General features: G+C 40.0%; 1 protein-coding gene across 2 annotated transcripts in view; it reads left to right on the forward strand.

Moving 5' to 3' along the window:
* Positions 1 to 22,346, forward strand: part of ZRANB1 (zinc finger RANBP2-type containing 1) — a 64,417-nt gene that overhangs the window by 14,693 nt on the left and 27,378 nt on the right. The window contains exons 1-2 of one of the 2 annotated variants that reach the window (XM_025917968.2): positions 8,036 to 8,210; positions 9,505 to 10,355. In XM_025917968.2, the coding sequence (XP_025773753.1) occupies positions 8,170 to 8,210; positions 9,505 to 10,355 (892 nt within the window). In that variant the 5' untranslated portion in view covers positions 8,036 to 8,169. Of the gene's footprint in view, positions 1 to 8,035; positions 8,211 to 9,504; positions 10,356 to 22,346 lie in introns of those variants that run through there. The other variant, XM_086681127.1, reaches the window with a different exon arrangement.

A 22,346-nucleotide genomic window follows, 5' to 3' on the forward strand; every position in this document is an offset into this window, starting at 1 on the left:
ACAGAATGTGAAGCAGGCTCCAGGCTCTGAGCTAGCAGCACAGAGCCTGACATGGGGCTCGAACCCACAGATCTGGAAATCACGACCTGGGCCGAAGTCAGATGCTTAACCAACCGAGCCACCCAGGCGTCCCTTTTGTGATTATCTTAATTCATTTTTTTAAAACAGTTTATTTATTTTTGAGAGCTAGAGTGCAAGCGGGGGAGGGGCACAGAGACAGGGGGACAGAGGATCTGAAGTGGGCTCTGTGCTGACAGCAGCAAGCCTGATGCAGGGCTTGAACTCATGAACTGCAAGATCATGACCAGAGCTGAAGTCAGAGGCTCAACCTTCCCGAGCCACCCAGATGCCTCTTAATTCTTTTTTTTTTTTTTTTTTTTTTTTTTACAGTTGAGAGAGTTGAGGCTCTGAGATAAAATTCATTTACTTACTGTCTCACAGTCTTTGCTTTCCTTTAAAACAGGACCACATATGGGTGCTGCAATTCATACACTGTCATTTACGGAGACTTTTTCCAATTGCGTAAATGAGAATGGAAGCCTTTTCTGTATTTTTAATCGATATACTGTGGTTTCTTTTGGATTAGTGTATTAGTTTAAGAGAAGTCAAACTGGCTTTCATAATTTCTTCTTCAGGGATTGCCTCCAAAATTAAAAAATATATAAAACGCCAAAAACCCTTAAGGTGTTTTATAGCCTAGAACCATGGTGAATATTCCCAAGTTGTCTTTTTTCACTCAATTTTAGATGCTAAATTTAGTATATCTTGTTTTGTAAATAACTTTTTAACGTTCTGCTTATTGCTCAACTTTTCAGATGTTTTGTGGTAATTCAGTCTAGATACGCTGTGTGAATATTTTGTGTAGTTGTAAAACAAAAATTTGAGCAAAATGTGTGTTAAATAAGTTTTTCTAAGTTTGCTCGTTTAAATATCGTATGTCCTAGTCCTCTAGGAAGGGACTGCTTAGTTAGAAACTCATTGCGGTTTATTAATAGCCCAAATTCTAGGTGATGGGAACAAGTGACTATGGGCTGCAGTATAAATATATTATTTATCACATGGTGTGTGTAGTGTAGTACTGACTTTGGAGCCAGAATGCCTGGGTTCAAACCCTGGCTCTGCCACTTAGTAGCTTTGTGGTTTTGGGCAAGTTACTCAACTTCTCTGTTGTTTCCAATCTTAAAATTTGGTGATAATAATAGTACCTGTTTCATAGGGTTCTGAGGATTAAATTAGTTAATGTATATGTACAGTGCTTAGAACATGTCTGGCATGCAGTAAATGCCTAAATTTTAGCTATTTTCTTAGTTGGATAAAGCTGATCCTGGAAAAATTGTGAAGTAGAGTTGTCCTAGAGGTTCATTCATTTCTAATGATTGGGTAAGCAGTGCGGTCAGCTTGCTGCTATCTTTGGCATTCCTTCCCAGGTTACCCTTTGCTAATAAACCTTTGCCTGCTTGTTCTCCTTGCCTCTGCGATGTAAACCCCAAATTATAAAATCTCAATCCTATTTTCCTGTTATTCATTACACTAGGAATCTTTTTTATTTTTTTTAATTTTTTTTAATTTTTGAGACAGAGACAGAGCATGAACAGGGGAGGGTCAGAGAGAGGGAGACACAGAATCCGAAGCAGGCTCCAGGCTCAGAGCAGTCAGCACAGAGCCCGACACGGGGCTTGAACTCACGAACCATGAGATCATGACCTGAGCCGAAGCCCGATGCTCAACCGACTGAGCCACCCAGGCGCCCCAAGGAATCTTGAGATAAATGATCAGATTGAATGACTTTACGTTATTAGTAAATAACATTTGTAAATAACTTGGGCTTATACAATAAGTGTTTTTTTGGAAAGTGTTATTTTTAAGTAATCTCTACATCCACTGTGGGTCTTGAACTCACAACCCTGAGATCAAGAGTCATGTGCTCCACTGCCTGAGCCAGCCAGGCACCCCATATAAAATAAGGGTTTTAATTAAAATAAGTGGAATGGAAGTTAATCAAAACAACAAATTTGGGCAAAGTTAAAGTATTGGAAAAAAGATATTTTTGGATAAGATGGTGCCTCTGAGTTTGTTTTGCCTTGGAATATTTCATCCATTTGGTTCTCCCAGATTTTCACATCTTTTTCTTTCTTTTAAAAAATTTTTTTTTTCAACGTTTATTTATTTTTGGGACATAGAGAGACATAGCATGAACGGGGGAGGGGCAGAGAGAGAGGGAGACACAGAATCGGAAACAGGCTCCAGGCTCTGAGCCATCAGCCCAGAGCCCGACGCGGGGCTCGAACTCACGGACCGCGAGATCGTGACCTGGCTGAAGTCGGACGCTTAACCGACTGCGCCACCCAGGCGCCCCGACATCTTTTTCTTTCTTTTACATAGAACTCATTGATTGTCTAAAAGTTCCAAGTTTGTACCCCTCCTTCCTGTAGCCCACAAATAACAACATCCATGGTGTTTGGCAAAAGGATGGCCTTTTTGTTGGGCTAGGTATAGTAATGAATCTTTGTTTCTGTGGATACTTTGTTAATTGGGATTAATCTGTTTCGTGTGAACAGAGAATAGGATAATGAAAGAAATTCTTTTTTAAAAAGATGTTTATTTTGAAAGGGGGTAGAAAGAGAGTGCATGCACGAGGCTGTGTGTTGAGCGGGGGAGGGGCAGAGAGGGGCGAGAGAGAGAATCCCAAGCAGGCTCCGTGCTGTCATTGCAGAGCCTGACTTGGGGTTCAATCCCATGAACTGTGAGATCATGACCTGAGCCGAAATCAAGAGTTGGATGCTTAACTGACTGAGCCACCCAGGTGCCCGGAAAGAAGTCAAATTCTAAATGAGGTAGCATCTTTGTAGTTCTTGCAAAAGGTGTTATTTTTTATTTTCTATTTATTTATGTATGTATGTATGTATGTATTTATTTATTTATTAAAAAATTTTTTTTTAACGTTTATTTATTTTTGAGACAGAGAGAGACAGAGCATGAACGGGGGAGGGTCAGAGAGGGGGAGACACAGAATCCGAAACAGGCTCCAGGCTCTGAGCTGTCAGCACAGAGCCTGACGCGGGGCTCGAACCCACGGACCGCGAGATCATGACCTGAGCCGAAGTCGGCCACTCAACCGACTGAGCCACCCAGGTGCCCCAAAGGTGTTATTTTTTAAATGCTGGGTTGATATGCACTCTTGGAGATAATCACCCCACTTCCATACATATTTAAGAAAACCATAGTCCTGTTTCATCTAATTGGATTGCAGATGCCCTGAGCATTGTAGACCTTTGGTAACTTGTCATAGGTTGTTAAATTTGTTGTTTGGAATTATTATGTGGGGTACATGATTGACCTGTGAAATCTCTGAAACTTGTATAGGAGCTCAAGATATGTATTCACATATATATGTGTATGTATGTGTGTACATATACATACACACACATATATATGTGTGTGTATGTATATACGTATGTGTAGGTGTGTGTGTATTATTTCTGTTACTGTCTCGGAAGTAAAGAGTGTAGAGGAGGTTGGCAAGATTACAAATAAAACTCTAGTACATGCTTAAAGGGGTAGAATTCCTCTTGAAAAGAATAGAGAGTAGATTAAAAGAAAGAGCATTACTTTTGTGCAAGATTTTTGGCACAGTTTATAAATTTTGTGTCTATGGATCTTCCATTCTAATCAATGGATTGCTAACTGGTTTGGAAGAAAAGCTATTAGAATTGTAGCTTTTATTATGGTTTTTCCTAATTATGCAGTGTTCACATGTTAAAATGTAAACTTTATATTCTTTGTTTTATTTCAGGGACTTTGGTTGGAATGAAGTTAGATGTACTAGTTGTATGGGTAATTGGCTCATTTAATCAGGTACAGTGTCGGTAAGACCAAAGTCATCATAGCAGGTGTTATTTAACCTTTGTTATTTTAACTCAATTTACTTTGTCCAGCTTGTCTGCAAATTCTTGGAAAGGGACCTTAGCAAGTATGTTTAACTTAAATCTACTCATTAGATACAAATGACGTAGATAATTGTGATCTCTGTATAGGAGGGTCAGCACATATTTGAGATCTAATTCTTGATGATTTTCATAAAATTTTGCATACACTTAGCGCTTTCAGCAGATATTTAATGATTGCACAAGTTTTTGTACTTGTGTCCTTTCCATTGCAGGACTTGAACAGTTAACCAGCTCATGAGTGCCTATGGTTTGACACCTAGCTGTTAGCAGTGGACGCCGTCTACTGAGGTCTTGCCACAGGAGTGGATCCCATCCTGTAGAATTTCTCTTTTTTGCCTGAAATTGCTCTAAGCTCCACTCCTGACTTCTTTTTCCAGGGCCCTCAGTGTGGTCTGTTCTGTGGGTTTTATAAACACAAGGCTTGCCCACATTTCATGCCTCTTGATGCCCTGACCCACAGTTTTTGAAGGCTCGGCTATCTGATTGAAAACTGAAGGCAGGGAATTATACAGGGAACACACATGCAAATCAGTATTCCAGAAACTAGCCTCGAGAGGAAATACAGTAAGTGCCAAATGCCAGTAGAAGTGTGGTTGCTTGGAGTGTACTTGAACTAGTTTGGAAAAAACCCATGAGAGAGAGGAGACTTGAACATTGCTTTAAAGAAGGGGTGGGATTTGCTGCAAGTTGAGTGTGTGTGTCTGTCTTGCTTGTGTTTTTAAGGTAGTGCCTTGGTGTCTGGTCTGGGTGTGGGCGCCGGTAGGGTACGTGCAGGTGGCTGGGCATGTGTGGTATGTTTGGGAGTGAGTCTGTGAGGTGGGCTGTGTGTGTGTGGTGAGAGGGAGGTGGGAATTCATACTGCGGCAGAAGAGCTTCTGAAAGAGGGCCTTGCTGTTAGGAGGATTTTTCTGGTAACAGTAAGCTGGCTGGATTTAGAAAGGCAAGGCGCTTAGGAAGCTATTATAGTACTTCTGACCTGAACTGAGAAGGGTTGATGACGGTGGGAGTGGGGAAGAAAGCAACTGATTGGACAGAAACCACTAGTGAGAATCGGAGGGGGCTGGGCAAGGCAGAATTCAAGAGGATTCTGTGTTTCTTCTGTGTGGGGCGCAGAGGTCTTCATGGTGTCCTTAATGGATAGTGGGGAAGTCTGGGTTAGGAGTTGGCCGTGAAAGGAAGATAAGAGGTTTAATGTAGGATGTGATAAGCTGTTGGAGCCCTGAAATGAGGTCATATTTGTGGATAGAGGGTTCACCATGTACTCAGTCTTCAAGATCTTGCTCAAGGCCAGTTTCCTCTCTTGTGAGGAGAGAGAGTGATGAGAAAGAGGTGGAGGAGAAAAGAGGGTATGACTGTGGGATTTTTGGCTTGAGAGTTAAGTAGTACTTCTTATTTATAAATATTGCAGTTCAGAATTACCATGTGATACTGTAACATACTAGAAATTCAGCATGCTTGGAATGTCATGCTAGTTGTAACTTTCATCTATATTCCCTAAGATGCTTCCTGAGCATTTGTAAATTTCCACAGTTTTATGTTAATTAATGTTTATATCAACAATTTATACTGATGAGTTAATATTTATATTACTGAATATAGACTTTAAAGTTAATAAAAAGCCTTAAAGACTGCTATTAGTCCTTCATTTGGATGACTTCTCATTTGGAAATAACTGGCAACTGAGCTTCTCTGTTTTTTAAGTAGTTTGTACTTGATGAGGATTATTTCACTCCGCCAGTTTTCTTTCATAAGGTTTTAATAGGTGGTTGGGAGAATTTGTAGGGTGGCTGCAATTTTGAGGAATTGCCTTTCATATAGGTATATTTTTCCTATAGTGTTTGGTAATGCTTCACAAATATGGCCTAAGTAATTCATTATTAAGCATGACAGTATAAACAATGTTTAGTTGCTAGCCTCTCCTTTTCCCTGGTCATTAATTCATATACCCGTAATACTTGTGCCTTTATTATTATTTGAAGTGGCAGATACATAACTGAAAGCAGTTAGCAGTTTAGAAAATGGTTGATATGCTTGAAGACATTATTCAATCTGTCTATAGGTAGAGCTTGATGCACAAATGGATTCATGGACGTTTTGGTCCATGGATGGGTATTGCATTCGAACCAAGGACTATTTGTTTGAAGAGTAGCAATTTTGTCTGGTTCTGCTTAAAAAGGGTCCAGATTGTACAGATTTTATTTTTGCTTTTTATTGTACCAATTAATCAAAGTATGATTCATTGGCTAGAATTTGAAAATCTGTGTTACATGTAAAATTAGACTTGTAAATTTACTTGAGTATATGACTATATGGTAACTAAAAAGGTATTTAGTAACAGTTTTGTTTTGCTGTACAATATTAACTCTCACAGCTGATTGCTATTAAAAATCAGTTTATGAATTTTTTGGGGATTTTTGATGCCTGGAAGAAAAATTGTACTTAGTTTCATCTCAATAACGCAAAATCATAGTTGAGCTGATGTTATCTTTCTTTACTCTCCCATTCCATTTACTGATTACGACATGTACAAATGGCTGTCTCAGATAATCCTCTCCAATGAATTTTAGTTTTCAGTTACTGAAAAACAGTATTTTGGGGCACCTGGGTGGCTCAGTCGGTTCAGTGTCCGACTTTGGCTCTCAGGTCATGATCTCGCGGTTCACGAGTTCGAGCCCCGCATCGAGCTCTGTGCTGACAGCTTGGAGCCTGGAGCCTGCTTCGGATTCTGTGTCTCCCTCTCTCTCTGCGCCACCCCCCCCCCCCGAAATAAACAAACAAAAAACATTAAAAACAGTATTTCTACAAAGTCTAAATTTCCCATAGAGTTGATACTGTATATGTCATTATCTAATATAATGCACTTACCTTAAACTTTCTGGCATGGTTTTGGGATTGCTTAGTTACCTGGGTTTTTGAAGAGGGAGGCTGTTTGCCAGGCATATATGACAATGATTCTTTATTTTTATGGCAGTTTTTTATTTGTTTTTTGTCAGACATGGACATTTAAATGTGTTACGCTGGCACATTAGTCCCGTGAAGATTTGCTAAGATAATGTAAGGTCTCAAGCTGTTCAGTTGAGCCTGCAAACATATAGAAGACAGACTTACCAAAGCAAGCATGAAATTTTGAATGTGAATATTTTATTTTATTTTTAAATGTTTATTTTTGAGAGAGTGCAAGCGGTGGAGGTGCAGAGATGTGGGGGTCGGGGGTGGGTGCAGAGGATCCAAAGTGGGCCCCTTGCTGATAGCAGAGAGCCCAATGCAGGGCTTGAACTCATGAACTGTGAGATCATGATCTGAGCCAAAGTTGGACACTTAACCGACTGAGCCACCCAGGCACCCCAGAATGTGAATGTTTTAAATGAAATACTGAAATTACTTATGGTAGCCCTGGATATATATTTATTATGTCATTTGTTTGTCACGATAAGTTTTCTCCTTGGTCATTTTATTTTCAAATGGAATGAGCCAAGTTGTTTATATTTCATTCCTGAGAAACTAAAGGAAGAAACTGACTAGTGAATATGAAAATGGCCATTAAATTCGATTGTCCATCTTATGGATGTTCATAAGATAGTTCCTTGCTCTTAACACACTGTGGCCTGGTGTTAGATTGTGTGTAATTAGTGTGTACAACTTAAATGTCAAAATCTAAGCAATATAAATAACCTGGGTTAGGAAAAAAAAATAGTTGCTTAAGGCAAAAAAGACTTCAAAGCTAAATATAAGCAATATTTGTTTTTTCCTTTTTCTCATTTACATGTTTATACCACCTTTCTCTCTCAAGTAATAACAAGCAATACGGGTCCGAACTGGCTTATTAGCACTACCAAGTTAATATTAACGATAACATTAGTGCACATACATGCACACTTAAAGGTTTGGAGAAAAATGTCTTTCCCATGTCTGATTTCACTGACTAGCCCGATCAGTTTACTAGTTTTATTGCTGCGTTAAACTAAAATGCTAAATACAGTTGTCCATTATTAAAAGAAATGAGTAGGATTAAAATAAAGACTTAAAAAAAATACTTCTGGATAAAGTAGCAGGCTTCAAGTGAAACTCAGTTTTGGTTTCCTTTACAGGACTAGCTATTCACAGTCACACAGAACTACTTAGCACGCTTTGCCAGTGTCTCCTGAGGAAGTCAGAATCTGAGCCAGCATGAAGACTGAATCTGGTCTTTGGTCTGATTTATAAACTGTACTTTATTCTAACCATGTGCAAGGTGGAGGTTATAGCATGGAAACTAAAACCTTAGTAAGTGATTTTTGTTTTAGCTTTTAAATAATAGCCTTTCTTGTAGTGAATTTGTCCTTTTAACTGAGTTCACGCTATAAATGGGGTGAGGACTTGGCAGACAGAGACACAATACTACACTTACAAAGTGAAAGATTTAGCTTTTCAGGTCAGGGAAAATCCCCGAGAAAGGGAGGCAAAAGCTTCTATTAACTCTGCGTAGGATTTTCACTTTTCTGGTTAAAAATAGGTGGCAGAATGATAATTAGTTTAGGAGGGATTTAAGAAAATGGAGAGTCTGTCTTTAGTAGCCAACGTCTACATTCAAGCCATTTAAAAAAAATCATTATTAAATTTGCTGTGTAAGTTACTTTATTTATAAATTAGTTGGCATTAAGTCATGCAGTCTACATTTTAGTGTGTTAGTAAGCCCAGTGTACAATCCCAGGAACCTCTTAAATACTGAATATATTTTTAATATGAATTGAGTTTTGAGTGTATCTTAAATATCAAATATTTTGGGTAGGACTATTCAGAATTCTATCAGAGTAGGTATGCTACTGGTAGCTGTCTAGGGACGTTCCGTCGGTTTTATTGTCCCAGTCGGTGATGTACAATTTGTATTTTTTTGTGTTCCAGACAACTAGATTTTGAGGATGTTAGGCTGTCACGGGACTTGATCTGTATTTCACAGTGTCACTTTCTGATTGTAAGGATTACTCTTCAGCATTTTTCTTTCTGCCTGTACTTATTAAGAACAGTGGATAGCACTTTTAAGCTGCTTTTCCTTAGCAAAAATGATAGAATTTGTTTGATCTTCTGAATTCTTCAAGGAATCAAACATTATGATACTGTACCTAGATAGCATAAGAATCGATGTCGTTCATAATTTGAGAATGGTTCTGTATTTAAGTTGCTTGGTTTGTGTTCTTTCCTTTCTCTTTGAATCTTAATTTTTGGTTACCTTTCTAAATTGATGGCTTAAATTAAACTTCTGTTAGTGGCTTCTCTGTTTTAACGTGCTTCCCTCTTAAAAAAACGAACCTCCCTTTATTTTCTGCTTATCTCTTTTGCATTCTAAAGTACAATTTCATTAAATTCCGAGGTCTCGGATTTTTCTTTGGAAACTTACCTCTGGTGTCTCTGATGGAAATCAGAAAAATAAGTATAAGAAATAGTTCAGTATTAAATCTTACATGCATCTTCTGAGAAGTTTATATTTTAGAAGTTGAAGGGTACTTTGGTTTTGGGGCACGTTTTCAGAGATGGAATTATGTAGTTACTGTTCTAATAACCATGTCCTAATTATTTATAGCTTCCTGCTTGACATAACGCACTTCAAGAAGAGCACAATGTCAGAACGTGGAATTAAGTGGGCTTGTGAATACTGTACGTACGAAAACTGGCCATCTGCCATCAAGTGTACTATGTGTCGTGCCCAGAGACCAAGTGGAACAATTATCACAGAAGATCCATTTAAAAGCGGTTCAAGTGATGTTGGTAGAGATTGGGATCCTTCCAGCACTGAAGGAGGAAGTAGTCCTTTGATATGTCCAGACTCTAGTGCAAGACCAAGGGTTAAGTCTTCGTACAGCATGGAAAACGCAAATAAATGGTCATGCCACATGTGCACATATTTGAACTGGCCAAGAGCAATCAGATGTACCCAGTGCTTATCCCAGCGTAGGACCAGGAGTCCCACAGAGTCTCCTCAATCCTCAGGATCTGGCTCAAGACCAGTTGCTTTTTCTGTTGATCCTTGCGAGGAATACAATGATAGAAATAAACCGAACACAAGGACCCAGCACTGGACTTGTTCTATTTGCACGTATGAAAACTGGGCCAAGGCTAAAAAGTGTGTTGTTTGCGATCATCCCAGACCTAATAATATTGAAGCAATAGAGTTGGCAGAGACTGATGAGGCTTCTTCAATAATAAATGAGCAAGACAGAACTCGATGGAGGGGCAGCTGCAGCAGTGGTAATAGCCAAAGAAGATCGCCTCCCACTACGAAACGAGACTCTGAAATGAAAATGGATTTTCAGAGGATCGAATTGGCTGGTGCTGTTGGCAGTAAGGAGGAACTTGAAGTGGATTTCAAAAAACTAAAACAAATTAAAAACAGGATGAAAAAGACCGATTGGCTATTCCTCAATGCTTGTGTGGGTAAGTTTCTGCATTTTTTCTGAATGGGATAGGAAGATACTAAAAATGACATGAAAGATATAAGTAAGGTCATTATTATTTAGCATTTCGCTCATTCAGCATGATAGCTATACTCCCAATATGCATGCATAAGAATCTCTGTATTTTTTGTCTTATTACAACTTTGTCCTAAATTGCCTTCATTTCATTGTGTGTTTTTCCAGCATTAGGGAGAAAAACTTTTAAGTTAAAGCAAAGTTCTTTACACATCAGTAGAGAAAGAATATACCTGGGGTTTAAAACTGCTACTCTATTTATTGTAACAAGATGTGACTGAGGAACACCAGCTGCTGCTTCAGAGTGTTTGTAAACAGTGTGAGCATCTTGTGATGATAGAAGCTTTAGTCAGATGTTAAAAATATCACAAAAATGTGACTCCAAGAAGTTGAACAAACATAGTATTGACCTTGAAAATACCGATGTTAATTTAACATGAATGTCATGTAGTAAATATTTGCAAATTTTATGAAACTGAGTTCATGTAGCTAGCTGAATTCCACAGTTCAGATTATGCTTTGTGTGTTTTGTGGTTTTAGTGCTTCCTAAGGAAATTCTGTATTGGTCCCAGTTACCGGCCCAGACCTGTTAAAGGACCAGGACATGATGTGAGAGCAGGGTTTTCTCTGGTTACTAACCTTGTGAGTTAAATTGTCGTGATGTAATTCACAAAAGCAGTTATTGGATTGTCTGTGCTTTTTCTTTTCTTTTTGAGTAGGTTAGCTATTGGCATTTTATGATTTAAATTATTTGGATGGGGTGCTTATTCTGACATTGTGTTTTGTAAAGAAAATTTTTGTAAAGGATTATTTTGAGCGAGAACTCAAGTTAAATATTGCATGGAACAATACCTAAGCCTTAAACATAGCTTAGCTCTGTGTGTATATACGTGTGTGTGTGTGTGTGTGTGTGTGTGTGTATAAATACACACACACACACGTATGTGTATGCATATATGTATGTATATATATACGTATTGTGTATGTGTGTATATACACACATATATATGTATGTATATATATATTTTCCCCAGTATGAATTTCTTTTATCTCTCTATAGCTCCAAGAACATAGAAGACATAACTATATGAACCTGCAAGTCCTAAGAGTAGATTTCAAGAAATCTGAGTTTTTTATTTTAATTTTGCCCTGACAAAAAGAATGTCCCAGGAGATGAGTCCTTCTTAACAGCCAAACATAGTAGGAACTTAGTAACTCTTAGTTCCAATTTTCTCCTATTTTGAGCACTAGGGAGGAGAATCCACTGAGCCATTTTAGGCTATCTGTGTTGTCCCATTTCATCCCGTTGATTTTTTTCTTTTCTCCCCAAATTGGGGTACCATAAATGTTTTTCTTTTTCTTTTTCTTTTTCTTTTTTTTCTTTTTCTTTTTCTTTTTCTTTTTCTTTTTCTTTTTCTTTTTCTTTTTCTTTTTCCTTTTCTTTCTTTTCTTTTCTTTTCTTTTCTTTTCTTTTCTTTTCTTTTCTTTTCTTTTCTTTTCTTTTCTTTTCTTTTCTTTTCTTTTCTTTTCTTTTCTTTTCTTTTCTTTTCTTTTCTTTTCTTTTCTTTTCTTTGGGTTTTATGTATTTTATTGAGGTCAAAGTCCTATAACCTAAGATTCACTATTTCGAAAGTGAACAAATCAGGCATTTAGTGCATTCACAGTGTTGTGCACCCTCCACCTGTCTGGTTCTGAAACATTTTCATCACCCTAAAAGGAAACCCTGTACCCCTTAAGCAGTTACTTCACATCCCCGCCTCCTCCAAGGCCCTGGCAATCACATCTTTCTGTCTCTGGGTTTACCTATTCTGGATATTCCATATAATAGGAATCTTATATGACCTTTTATATCTAGTTGTGATTGTCTTTAAATTACCTGCATGTCTTTTGAAACAACTCTTAAAATCATTTTTGCCTAGTGGTAGTGTACCATGCATACATTTATTACAAGGTCATGTGGTAGTACACATATGTTTATAGATGGAAATGAAGTACATTGCGACGCTTATTAACCTCTATTGGGGTCATAGAATCCTTCAGAAATCAGAGGTTCATAGTTTTTTCAAGTTAGTGGATCTCAGGATGAGAACTTCTGCTTAGGAATATTTTCTCTTGAAACACATAAATTAGACCAGTCGATTAAACTCTGTGGCTATTACTTCTTGCCTTTAGGATTACTCTGTCTCTCTAAGATGCTGCCTTTTATTTCTTTCCACATAATCCTTAATGTCTTTTGAGATAACCGTCCTTGTACTTCACATTTTGATAGCTGTGAGTTCATTTTAAAGGTGGAACAAAAACTGCCAGCAGGACCAATATTGTATTTATTTGCTTTTGTTTCGTTTACAGAACAGTTTCTTTGTCATTAAGTCACTGTTCCCACCCACTCCAGAATCTCTAGGGTCTTAGGACCAAGTATTGATTGTATTTGGTTCTTGGTAATGTGCATTGTCTTTCCTATCAACAGATATTTTTGTTCACCATACAATATGGTTCTGAACTGTTGTACTAAAAATTAATGACCCTGTCTTTATTGAGTAGTCCTGTCCTGATTTGTAAACATCACTGAAATATGTTTAAAACTTTTTTTTGTTTACATTGTGTTGGGTTAATTAACAGAAGTCCACATGTACTGAAAATTAATCTTTACCTCCCTTTTTCTGCCTGCCTTATGTTCTCCAGATTTCATCAGATATGGTGTATAATGGCTTGTCCATGTTAGGCATTTAAGAAAATCATCTCTGTGCTCCCTTTGGCAGCGCATATAGTGAAACAATCATCTCCAAGGTATATATGCTAATTACAAAATGCTTACTGAGTGTAACATTTATACTAAGTATAAAATGTGAGACTTTCCCTTTTGAAATTGGAAAAAGTCTCAACTTCTGGCCAGCTTTGTAGCTGGTTAAAATAGGAATGAAGAAGATGCAGTTGTTAAGAAGGCAAAAGTAAACTGAAGTGCCAACAATATTGAGCGAGTTTCTTTTTTACATGACTGTTGAGTGTAAGTTTCACATGAATCATTATTATCTTATGTGGTGAGAGAAGGACATCGGGGACAGCAATGCCAAACAAAACCTGACATCAGTAAAAGTGGAATCTGGGGGTGGAAACCGGGATGGAAAGGGCAGAGGTGTATTTAAATATGCACTTGTCTCTGGAATGTCTGCAGTTTGGTGCCAGGTATTTTCTGGGAGGTCATGTCAGTGCTAATCATAGACTGCCTTTCCCACTGGATAGATAATGTCCCTCGAGAATAGGGCAGCACTACCTAACGCCGTTTTACTTCTGTTGTAGTGAATTGGTTGCCCCTTGGAAGAATATTTAAATTTGTGGCCCAAGTTGATCCCTTGAAAAGATACGGGATCACATAAGAATCCCAAATTAAATCCGTGTGATAACGTTTTGTATTTCTGAATCCTGGACTCGTACATCCAGCTGTGTATACCACATCTTCTCTTGAATAGCTAATATTTCAAATTTCTTTCCAACTCAGCGAAGCTGAAACTGAACCGGTCTCTGCATTAAGTGTATTCTTTCACAGTTCTTCTCTCCCCTTTCTAAAAAAATTGTTTTTTATTTTTATTTTGAGAGTGCACTAGCGGGGGGACAGAGAGAGAGAGAGAGAGAGAGACAGAGAGAGAGGGAATCCCAAGCAGGCTCTGCTCTGTCCGTGCAGAGCGCCTGATGACGAACTGCAAGATCATGGCCTGAACTGAAACCATGAGTGGGACGCTTAACCGACCGAGCCAACCGGTCCCCCTCTCCCTTGATGGCATGTTTATCTTTCCACTGGCTGTGCCAAAAGCCTCCGCCATTCCTGATTCTCCTCTTTTTTCTCTCACTCCGTTCCTTCTTGTTAGAAAATCTTACTGGCTCTGCCTTCGAAATATATCCAGAATCCGACCACTTCTTACTACCCTTGTCCAAACCATGATCCTTGTCCTCTTTTACAAACTATTCTCCACATAGGAGCTTCTCTTAAAACTCTGCTCAGTACTCTTCAGTGATCGCCTGCGTGGCTCACAGTAAAAGTCAGAGTCCCTCAAAGACTCCGTAGGCTGCCCTCAGCTGTGCCCCGCACCTTTCTTCCCCCCACATACATTGTTTCCCTTCTAGCCTTCTATTGCTCTCAGTTTCTCTTTAGCCCATGTGGCCACCTTTCTTCTCTAACAGATGAGCCTCAAGCCTTTGCACTTGCTGTTTCCTCTGTCTGGATTGCTCATTCTCTAGATTGCAGGATTAGTGGATTTGGTCACATATGTTCTTTTCTCATTTGTTACCTTCTCGGTGAGGCCTCTCTGACTGTGTCTAAAATTTCAGCCCTGTCCTCACTCCCTTTCCTCAGCTTTAATTTGCTTTTCAGTTGTCACTTTCCAGTATACTCGGTCACTTTATTATTTGTCTCTTTCTTCCTTAGAATTTAAGCTTTGTGAAGGCCAGGAATTTTTTGTTGTTCACAGCATATCCTTGTACCTAAAACAGTGCCTGGTATATAGCAGGCATTCAGGTATTTGTTAAACCAGTCAGTGAATAAACCCTTCTGGAAACTGGGATCTGAATACATACTTTATGCTCCTTTCCTGAATTTCTGGATTTTTTTGCTTTCTTCCTAGCTTTCTGTATTTTTTACTTTACAGACTACCCCTGGGGCTTGACCCAGTGGGAGCCAACTTGACTTCTCCTTGTCAGAAAAAAGTAGGAAGTTGGTATAATAGAGTCTTACTGTAAGAGGCAGGCCTCAGTTTATCACTAGACAGTCTGTGGATTTGAAAAGTCTGAGGTCATTTCTTTACCTTAAATTCTTCTGTCTTCCTGCCTTCACTGATGAATATTTGACAATTTGATGAATATATGATATAAAGAAAAAAATCATGTGTTTGCTATAAAGTCCTAAAGCAAATTAAATTTTTACTTGTTTTATATTCAGTTGTAGTTGGATCTGTTATTTCTGTTTGGCATTTTGTCTCATGTCTTACACAATAGATGCATCTTTCTTATGTTTAACTTTCCAGTGACCATGCTAATGAAGATGGGAAGGATTTGAGATTGGGGGTGGGGGGAGGGTGTTGAAGGTGTAGGGGAAGAAGAATCAAGCTTGTATAACAAGTACATGTTGAAACTGTATTTGTATGCTGAAAATAATTCAGTTGCCCCATGGCAGTGACATTATAGAGAACTTGTGCAGCAGTAATGTCTCCTGTTGCTCCCAAGCGTTGGGGTGGTGACCTGTGTGTGCACTGGTGTCCCGTGTTGAGAATCACTGACTTACAGGCTAAATCAGAACCTCCTTATCAGTGAGCATGCTGGAGTGGCACATGAGGCTTATAGTCTGGATTATTCCTGAGCAAAAGTTTGATGTGTTTAAAAATTTACATGATTCTGAAAACAGAAAATATGTTCGAATTAACCTTTTCTTTCAAGTTGTCTACAAAGATAGTTCTATTTGATCTATTTCACTTTTTCTCATAACTATGTTGAAAATAATATTTACGGCATCTGTTTTCTCCTTAGAAGCCAGTTGTATTCTGGCCCCTTGTCTGTCTGCCGTCTCCTATATACCTGCTTCAAAGTGCCAGATGCACCTGTAGAAATACCTAAAGCTTGTATGGTGCCAGACATGTGAGAATGTATTTGTTTGCTTCCACTAATAACTTCTTTCATTTTCGTTTTTTTACCTTTTTTTCATTTTAACAAATTAGCAAGGTATAGGCTTGTTACATTTAAAAATATTCAGTTTATTTGGTATCATTCTTAAGAATTATGCATATAGATGGTTTTTCTCAAGAAAATAAACTTATTAAGGTTGTGTTAGTGTTTTTCTTTTTGTGGAAAAACAAATGTATTGCAAACATAATGTTCCATGGTGACTTTTTTTATTCCTGGTTTTGAGAGATGGTGTATCTGGTCAAATGAGTGTTGTACAATAACCCAAACAAAATTATATTAATATTTCTTTAAAAATTTTTTTAAATTTTTTATTTTTTTTTAATGTTTATTTTTGAGAGAGCGAGAGAGAGAGAGCGCACACAAGCGGGGGCTAGGTAGAGAGAGAGGGAGACACACAAGCTGAAGCAGTCTCCAAGCTCCTAGCTGTCAGCACAGAGCTTGACGTGGGTTTGAACTCACAAACCACGAGATCATGACCTGAACTGAAGTCGGACACTCAACCGATTGAGCCAGCCAGGCACCCCTAAAATTAAAAAAAAAAAAAAAAAAAAAAAAATTTTGAGAGAGAGTGTACATGTGCATATGTGAACAGGGGCAGGGTGCAGAGAGTTGGGGAGAGAGAATCCCAGTCAGGCTCCGTGCTGTCAGCATGGAGCCTGACGTAGGGCTCTATCTCATGAACTGTGAGATCATGACCTGAGCAGAAATCAAGAGTCGGATGCTTATTTAATCAACTGAGCCACCCAGATGCCCCTATTATGTTTCAGTGGAAGAAAAAGCCCTTTATGATTAGTTTTTGGGAAATGGTAGTAGTATGAACTGGAATGATAATAAGCTGGTATATACCAAGAAAATTACCACATCAGAACAAAACAGAAAAGGAAATCTTTGACCTAAGACACAGTTGCGATTTTACCCATTTATTAAGGTGTCTTTGTGGCTGACTTTTTAACTTTAGAGGAAACTCAGGGTATATAAATTATTGTAAGGAAATAGAAGAGGCTTCTGTTCTCTAGTTTATTTTTTTATAAAAAAAATTTATTTTAATGTTTATTTTTGAGAGAGAGACAGAGTGTGAGTGGGGGAGGGTAAGAGAGAGAGGGAGACACAGAACCGGAAACAGGCTCCAGGTTCTGAGCTGTCAGCACAGAGCCCGATGCGGGGCTCGAACTCACGGACCGCGAGATCATGAGTTGAGCTGAAGTCGGACGCTTACCGACTGAGCCACCCAGGCGCCCCTATTCTCTAGGTTTAAAAATTGTTAACTTGCTAAAAAAATAAAAATTATGAATTTGATGCACAGAGATACCTTCTTGATGACTACCTGAGGGCACAAAACATGAAACATCTTACAAAACACTATCAGTGAGAGGAGTTAGTGTCTAAATTTGTATTTTTTTGTGGCCCACTACGGTTTGCTGCTTCTCCTTTTCTGATTTACACGACTGATTGAAATAGTGTAGCAGCCAGAGACGCCTTCCAGGCCTCCCAAGATGTTTAAATCCTAATCCCCAGAGTATATGAATATGCTGCTTTGCATGGCAGAAGGGAAGGACCCTGAGATGGAGAAATTACCTTCTGTTATCCAGGTGGGCCCAGCATAATCATAAGGGTCTTTACAAACAAAAGAGGGAGACGAAAGAACATGTGTCACAGGAAGAAATGTGACAGTGGAGCAGTGGAGGTCTTAGTGATGAGGGGCCATGGGCTGCAGAATGAGGGCAGCCTTTGTAAGCTGGAAAAGGCAAGGCGCCCCCGCCCCGTCCCCAAGGAGCAAACCTGATTTTATTAGCCCAGTGAGGGCCACGTGGACCTTCTGGTCTTGCCCAGATTTTAAGATAAAATATTTGTATTATTTTAAGCCACTGTGTTTGTAATAATTTGTTATGGCAGCAATAGGAAATTAATACAAACAGCATTTTTTTTTTTTTTTTAATTACAAATATCAAGTTCAGGGGGTCACCTGTGCTTCTCATCTACTGGTTATAAATTATAGGTTTCCAAGACCGCTGCTTGGGTTCAGTTAATTTGTGAGAATTGCTCACAGAACTCAGGAAAACCTTTTACTTACTTGATGACTGGTTTATCATAAAAGCTTAGAACTCTGGAACAACCAGGTGGGAGAGATGCAGAGGGCAAGGGAAGGGGCTTTCCATGTCCTGTGTTGGCTGCCACGCTCCCAGCACCTCTGCATTTTCACCGGCCTGGGAGCTTTCCAGCCCTCATAGTTCAGGGGGTTTTACCGAGGCCTAATTACACGGGTGAGATCCATCAAATCTTTGGCCATCGGTGATTAATTTAGCTTCCCGCTCCTCTCCTCTCCTCTCCTCTCCTCTCCTCTCCTCTCCTCTCCTCTCCTCTCCTCTCCTCTCCTCTCCTCTCCTCTCCTCTCCTCTCCTCTCCTCTCCTCTCCTCTCCTCTCCTCTCCTCTCCTCTCCTCTCCCCTCCCCTCCCCTCCCCTCCCCTCCCCTCCCCTCCCCTCCCCTCCCCTCCCCTCCCCTCCCCTCCCCTCCCCTCCCCTCCCCTCCCCTCCCCTCCCCTCCCCTCCCCTCCCCTCCCCTCCCCTCCCCTCCCCTCCCCTCCCCTCCCCTCCCCCTTCTCTCTCCTTTCCCCTCTCCCCCCCTCCTCTCCTCTCCTCTCCTCTCTCCTCTCCTCTCCTCTCCTCTCCTCTCCTCTCCTCTCCTCTCCTCTCCCCTCTCTCCCCTCCCCTCTCTCCCCTCCCCTCTCTCCCCTCCCCTCTCTCCCCTCTCCCTCCTCTCCTCTCCTCTCCTCTCCTCTCCTCTCCTCTCCTCTCCCCTCCCCCCTCTCCCCCCCCTCCCCCCTCTCCCCTCTCCCCTCTCCCTCCTCTCCTCTCCTCTCCTCTCCTCTCCTCTCCTCTCCTCTCCTCTCCTCTCCTCTCTCCTCTCTCCTCTCCTCTCCTCTCTCCTCTCCTCCCCTCCCCTCCCCTCCCCTCCCCTCCCCTCCCCTCCCCTCTCCTCCCCTCTTCCCTCTCCCTCCTCTCCTCTCCTCTCCTCTCCTCTCCTCTCCTCTCCTCTCCTCTCCTCTCCTCTCCTCTCCTCTCCTCTCCTCTCCTCTCCTCTCCTCTCTCCTCTCTCCTCTCTCCTCTCCTCTCCTCTCTCCTCTCCTCCCCTCCCCTCCCCTCCCCTCCCCTCCCCTCTCCTCTCCTCTCCTCCTCTCCTCTCTCCTCTCCCTCCTCTCCCTTCTCTCTCCCCCTTCCCTCTCCCCCTTCCCCCCTCTCTCCCCCTTCCCCCTCTCTCCCCCTCCCCCCTCCTCTCCCCTCCTGTCCTCCTTTCCTCTCCTCTTCCCAGGGGGTGGGAGTGGGACGGGGCTGAAAGTCCCAACCCTCTAATCCCAAGGTTGGTTTCCCTGGCAACCGGCCCCCATCCTTAGGAGTTTTCCAAAAGTCACCTCATTAACATAAATCAGAAGTGGAGAAAGGAACTTGTTTTATGAATAACAAAAGACATTCGGTTTCCCTTTATCTGTCTGGAGCTATTTCAGGAACTGGGAACAAAACTAATATTGTAACAAAAGATGCCCCTAGGGATCTTTGGAAATTACAAAGGTTTTAGCAGTTAGGTGCCAGGAACAGTAGATGAAGATCAAATGTATGTTTCTTACAGTGGTTTTTTGTTTTTTGGTTTGTTTTTGCTCTATATGTTTGAAAGGAGTACTGTTACAAAAACTTTCGAATAATGTTTGATGCCTGTGAATATTCATGTTTTCAGTCCTTCCTTTTTTCCAAGTCCGCTAAGTGAATATGCCTAGATGAAGCTGATTGCTGTGCCTCAAGATAGTCTGTCCTTTGCTGATAGTTCTGGGCATTCCATGGTTAGGGCATTTTATTTATACTTGTAGGATCTTCAGTGTGGCATTTCTGTAGCATTTGTTCCGCTTGCTTTGCTTGTGTTTGCCTGTTTTCAGTTTGGTACACCACGGCTGTTTGGACAGTCTATTTTCCATCTTCAGATTTTTTTCTGCCCTATGGAGCTGCTTCATGGCCACTGCTACTTGTGAGTTTTTGGTAGCCCAGAGAGATCTTTGTTCTAATATTTAATTTTTAGAGATCATCTTCTGGGGGTTTAGAAAGGAAGCTAATGAAATTGCTCACTGTTCTGATAGATTCAGGTGATGGTTATTTTTCAAGTGCTGGATTTATTCCAGGATGCTAATGGACCACTTTGTTTGATTATGAACTTGATTTTGTATTGATATCAGACTGAATATTTTACTGAAAGATAACTCTTCTGACTTAGTGTCCTTTTCCCCTTCATACATTGCTTTTTTCCTTAATGCAGGTAGAAAAGGCCTTGGGTCTTTGACGTTTAAAACCCTCGTATTTTTTAAAGAACATAAAAAATGGTTTGTTAAAATATTCTATTAAAAGCTTTTAATAGAATCCAAAAACATGCAGACTCCTGCTGCAGATCTTTGGCCCTGCCTCCATAAAAGGAAAGTTAGCCGCTAGAGTGCCTGCAATGCCTTGTATGTCCTTCATTAACTCTCTGTGATACTCTTACTTGGGGATGGGGTGGGGTGGGTGAAGGTATAAAATCTGAGGTGTCTTGTTCGCTCTGTACACATGCTGGCTTGTGGATCTCCTTCCTACCCAAGGTAGTTGATATTACAGGTAATAGAATTATTTTTAGCGTCGTGAATGGAGTATTATCTTCAGATAGCTTTTGTTTTATTTTTCCTCAAGTTTCTAAGAATTTTCTCTTGTGATTTGAGCTCTGGATATAAAATAAAATTTTATGTCGTGATTTTTAAGTGAATTGAGATAATTCTCAGCATTGTAAAAGAGTCTCATCTGTAGGGAGCATGCACATACTTTCTTTCCCCTGGCCAGTGCATTCTGGTTTTTGAAAGTGCTTTCTGACTCCTGGGATGAGAAAAGCTTCCAGGAATGAGTGTGTCTATTAAGGCAAATGGATGAGAATGGCAGAAATAGACCTCCCCACGGCATGCTTCTGGTTGCCTTTGGTCTGAGATGCAATTTTTGGCTTTTAGAAATGATTGATTACACTGGCCTGCCAACTAATAACGTGCCCCCTTATGCTGAGAAAGGGAGTCTGTTGGGTGATTTCTTGAGTATATGATACTGACATTTGAATATACATCATTGGCTTAGTAAAGGGTTTCATTTTTATTTTTATTTATTTGTTAAAAAAAATTTTTTTTAAACGTTTATTTATTTTTGAGACAGAGAGAGACAGAGCATGAACGGGGGAGGGGCAGAGAGAGAGGGAGACACAGAATCGGAAGCAGGCTCCAGGCTCCGAGCCATCAGCCCAGAGCCCGACACGAGGCTCGAACCCACGGACCGCGAGATCGTGACCTGAGCTGAAGTCGGATGCTTAACCAACTGAGCCACCCAGGCGTCCCAAGGCTGTCATTTTTAAAAAGCACTATGTTAAATGAACATACTGAGTTATAAAATCCAAATGTATTGTTTAAATATTAAATATAAAAAGATATGTTTAGACTCCACTGAACTTTACTATTTCCCATAAAATAATTTTAATTTAAAACATTTATTAAAATAAACTATGCACGTGTTTAAAAAAATTAAGCAGTATAGAAGGAATTTATAAAGAAAAACAATTTATTTTTTTCTTCACCTCCAGTCCTGTGGTGTAGAGACAGCTTTCCCCCCATCAACCTTTTATTCTGAGAAATTTCAGCTTTCCTGCAGAGAAGTTACAAGGATAATACATTGAATACTATTTGCCTTTGATCTAGATTTTCCATTTGTTAATACTTTGCTGCATTTACTCTCTCCCTTTCTGTTTGTCTTTCTCTTTTTCCTGAACCATCTGAGGGGTAATTGCAGATGTCATGACATTTTGCCCCTAAAAAGCTAAGCACGTATGTCCTGAGAACAGAGACCTTTTCCCTGCATAACTACACAGTTATCTAGAAAATTTAATACTCAGAGTCCGTATTCAGCCTTAGGACTAGCTGTAGCTCCGACCACATTCAGTAAGGACCGTGCATCTGAGGTGTTTGTGTTGTCTCTTTAGGTCTTCTGATCGAAACAGTGCCTCAGATGGTTTTGGTTTTGGCTCTTTATTTCTTCTTTCGTGAGATAAACATTTTCAGAGAGTTCAGGCATTTTTTTTTTTTTCTTCACAGAGTGACACTCGATTTGGAAATTACTAGATTAAAACATTTATCTTTATTTGGAGGGGGGATACTACATAGGTGATGTGTTTGAAGCAGCACCTCTAGTATGTCTGCATTGTGTCTTTGTAGCATTTTTTCCACTTTTTAAAACATTTATTTT

Source organism: Puma concolor, chromosome D2 (assembly GCF_028749965.1).
Source record: "Puma concolor isolate L17-30 chromosome D2, mPumCon1.1.hap2, whole genome shotgun sequence".
Classification (NCBI taxonomy): domain Eukaryota; kingdom Metazoa; phylum Chordata; class Mammalia; order Carnivora; family Felidae; genus Puma; species Puma concolor.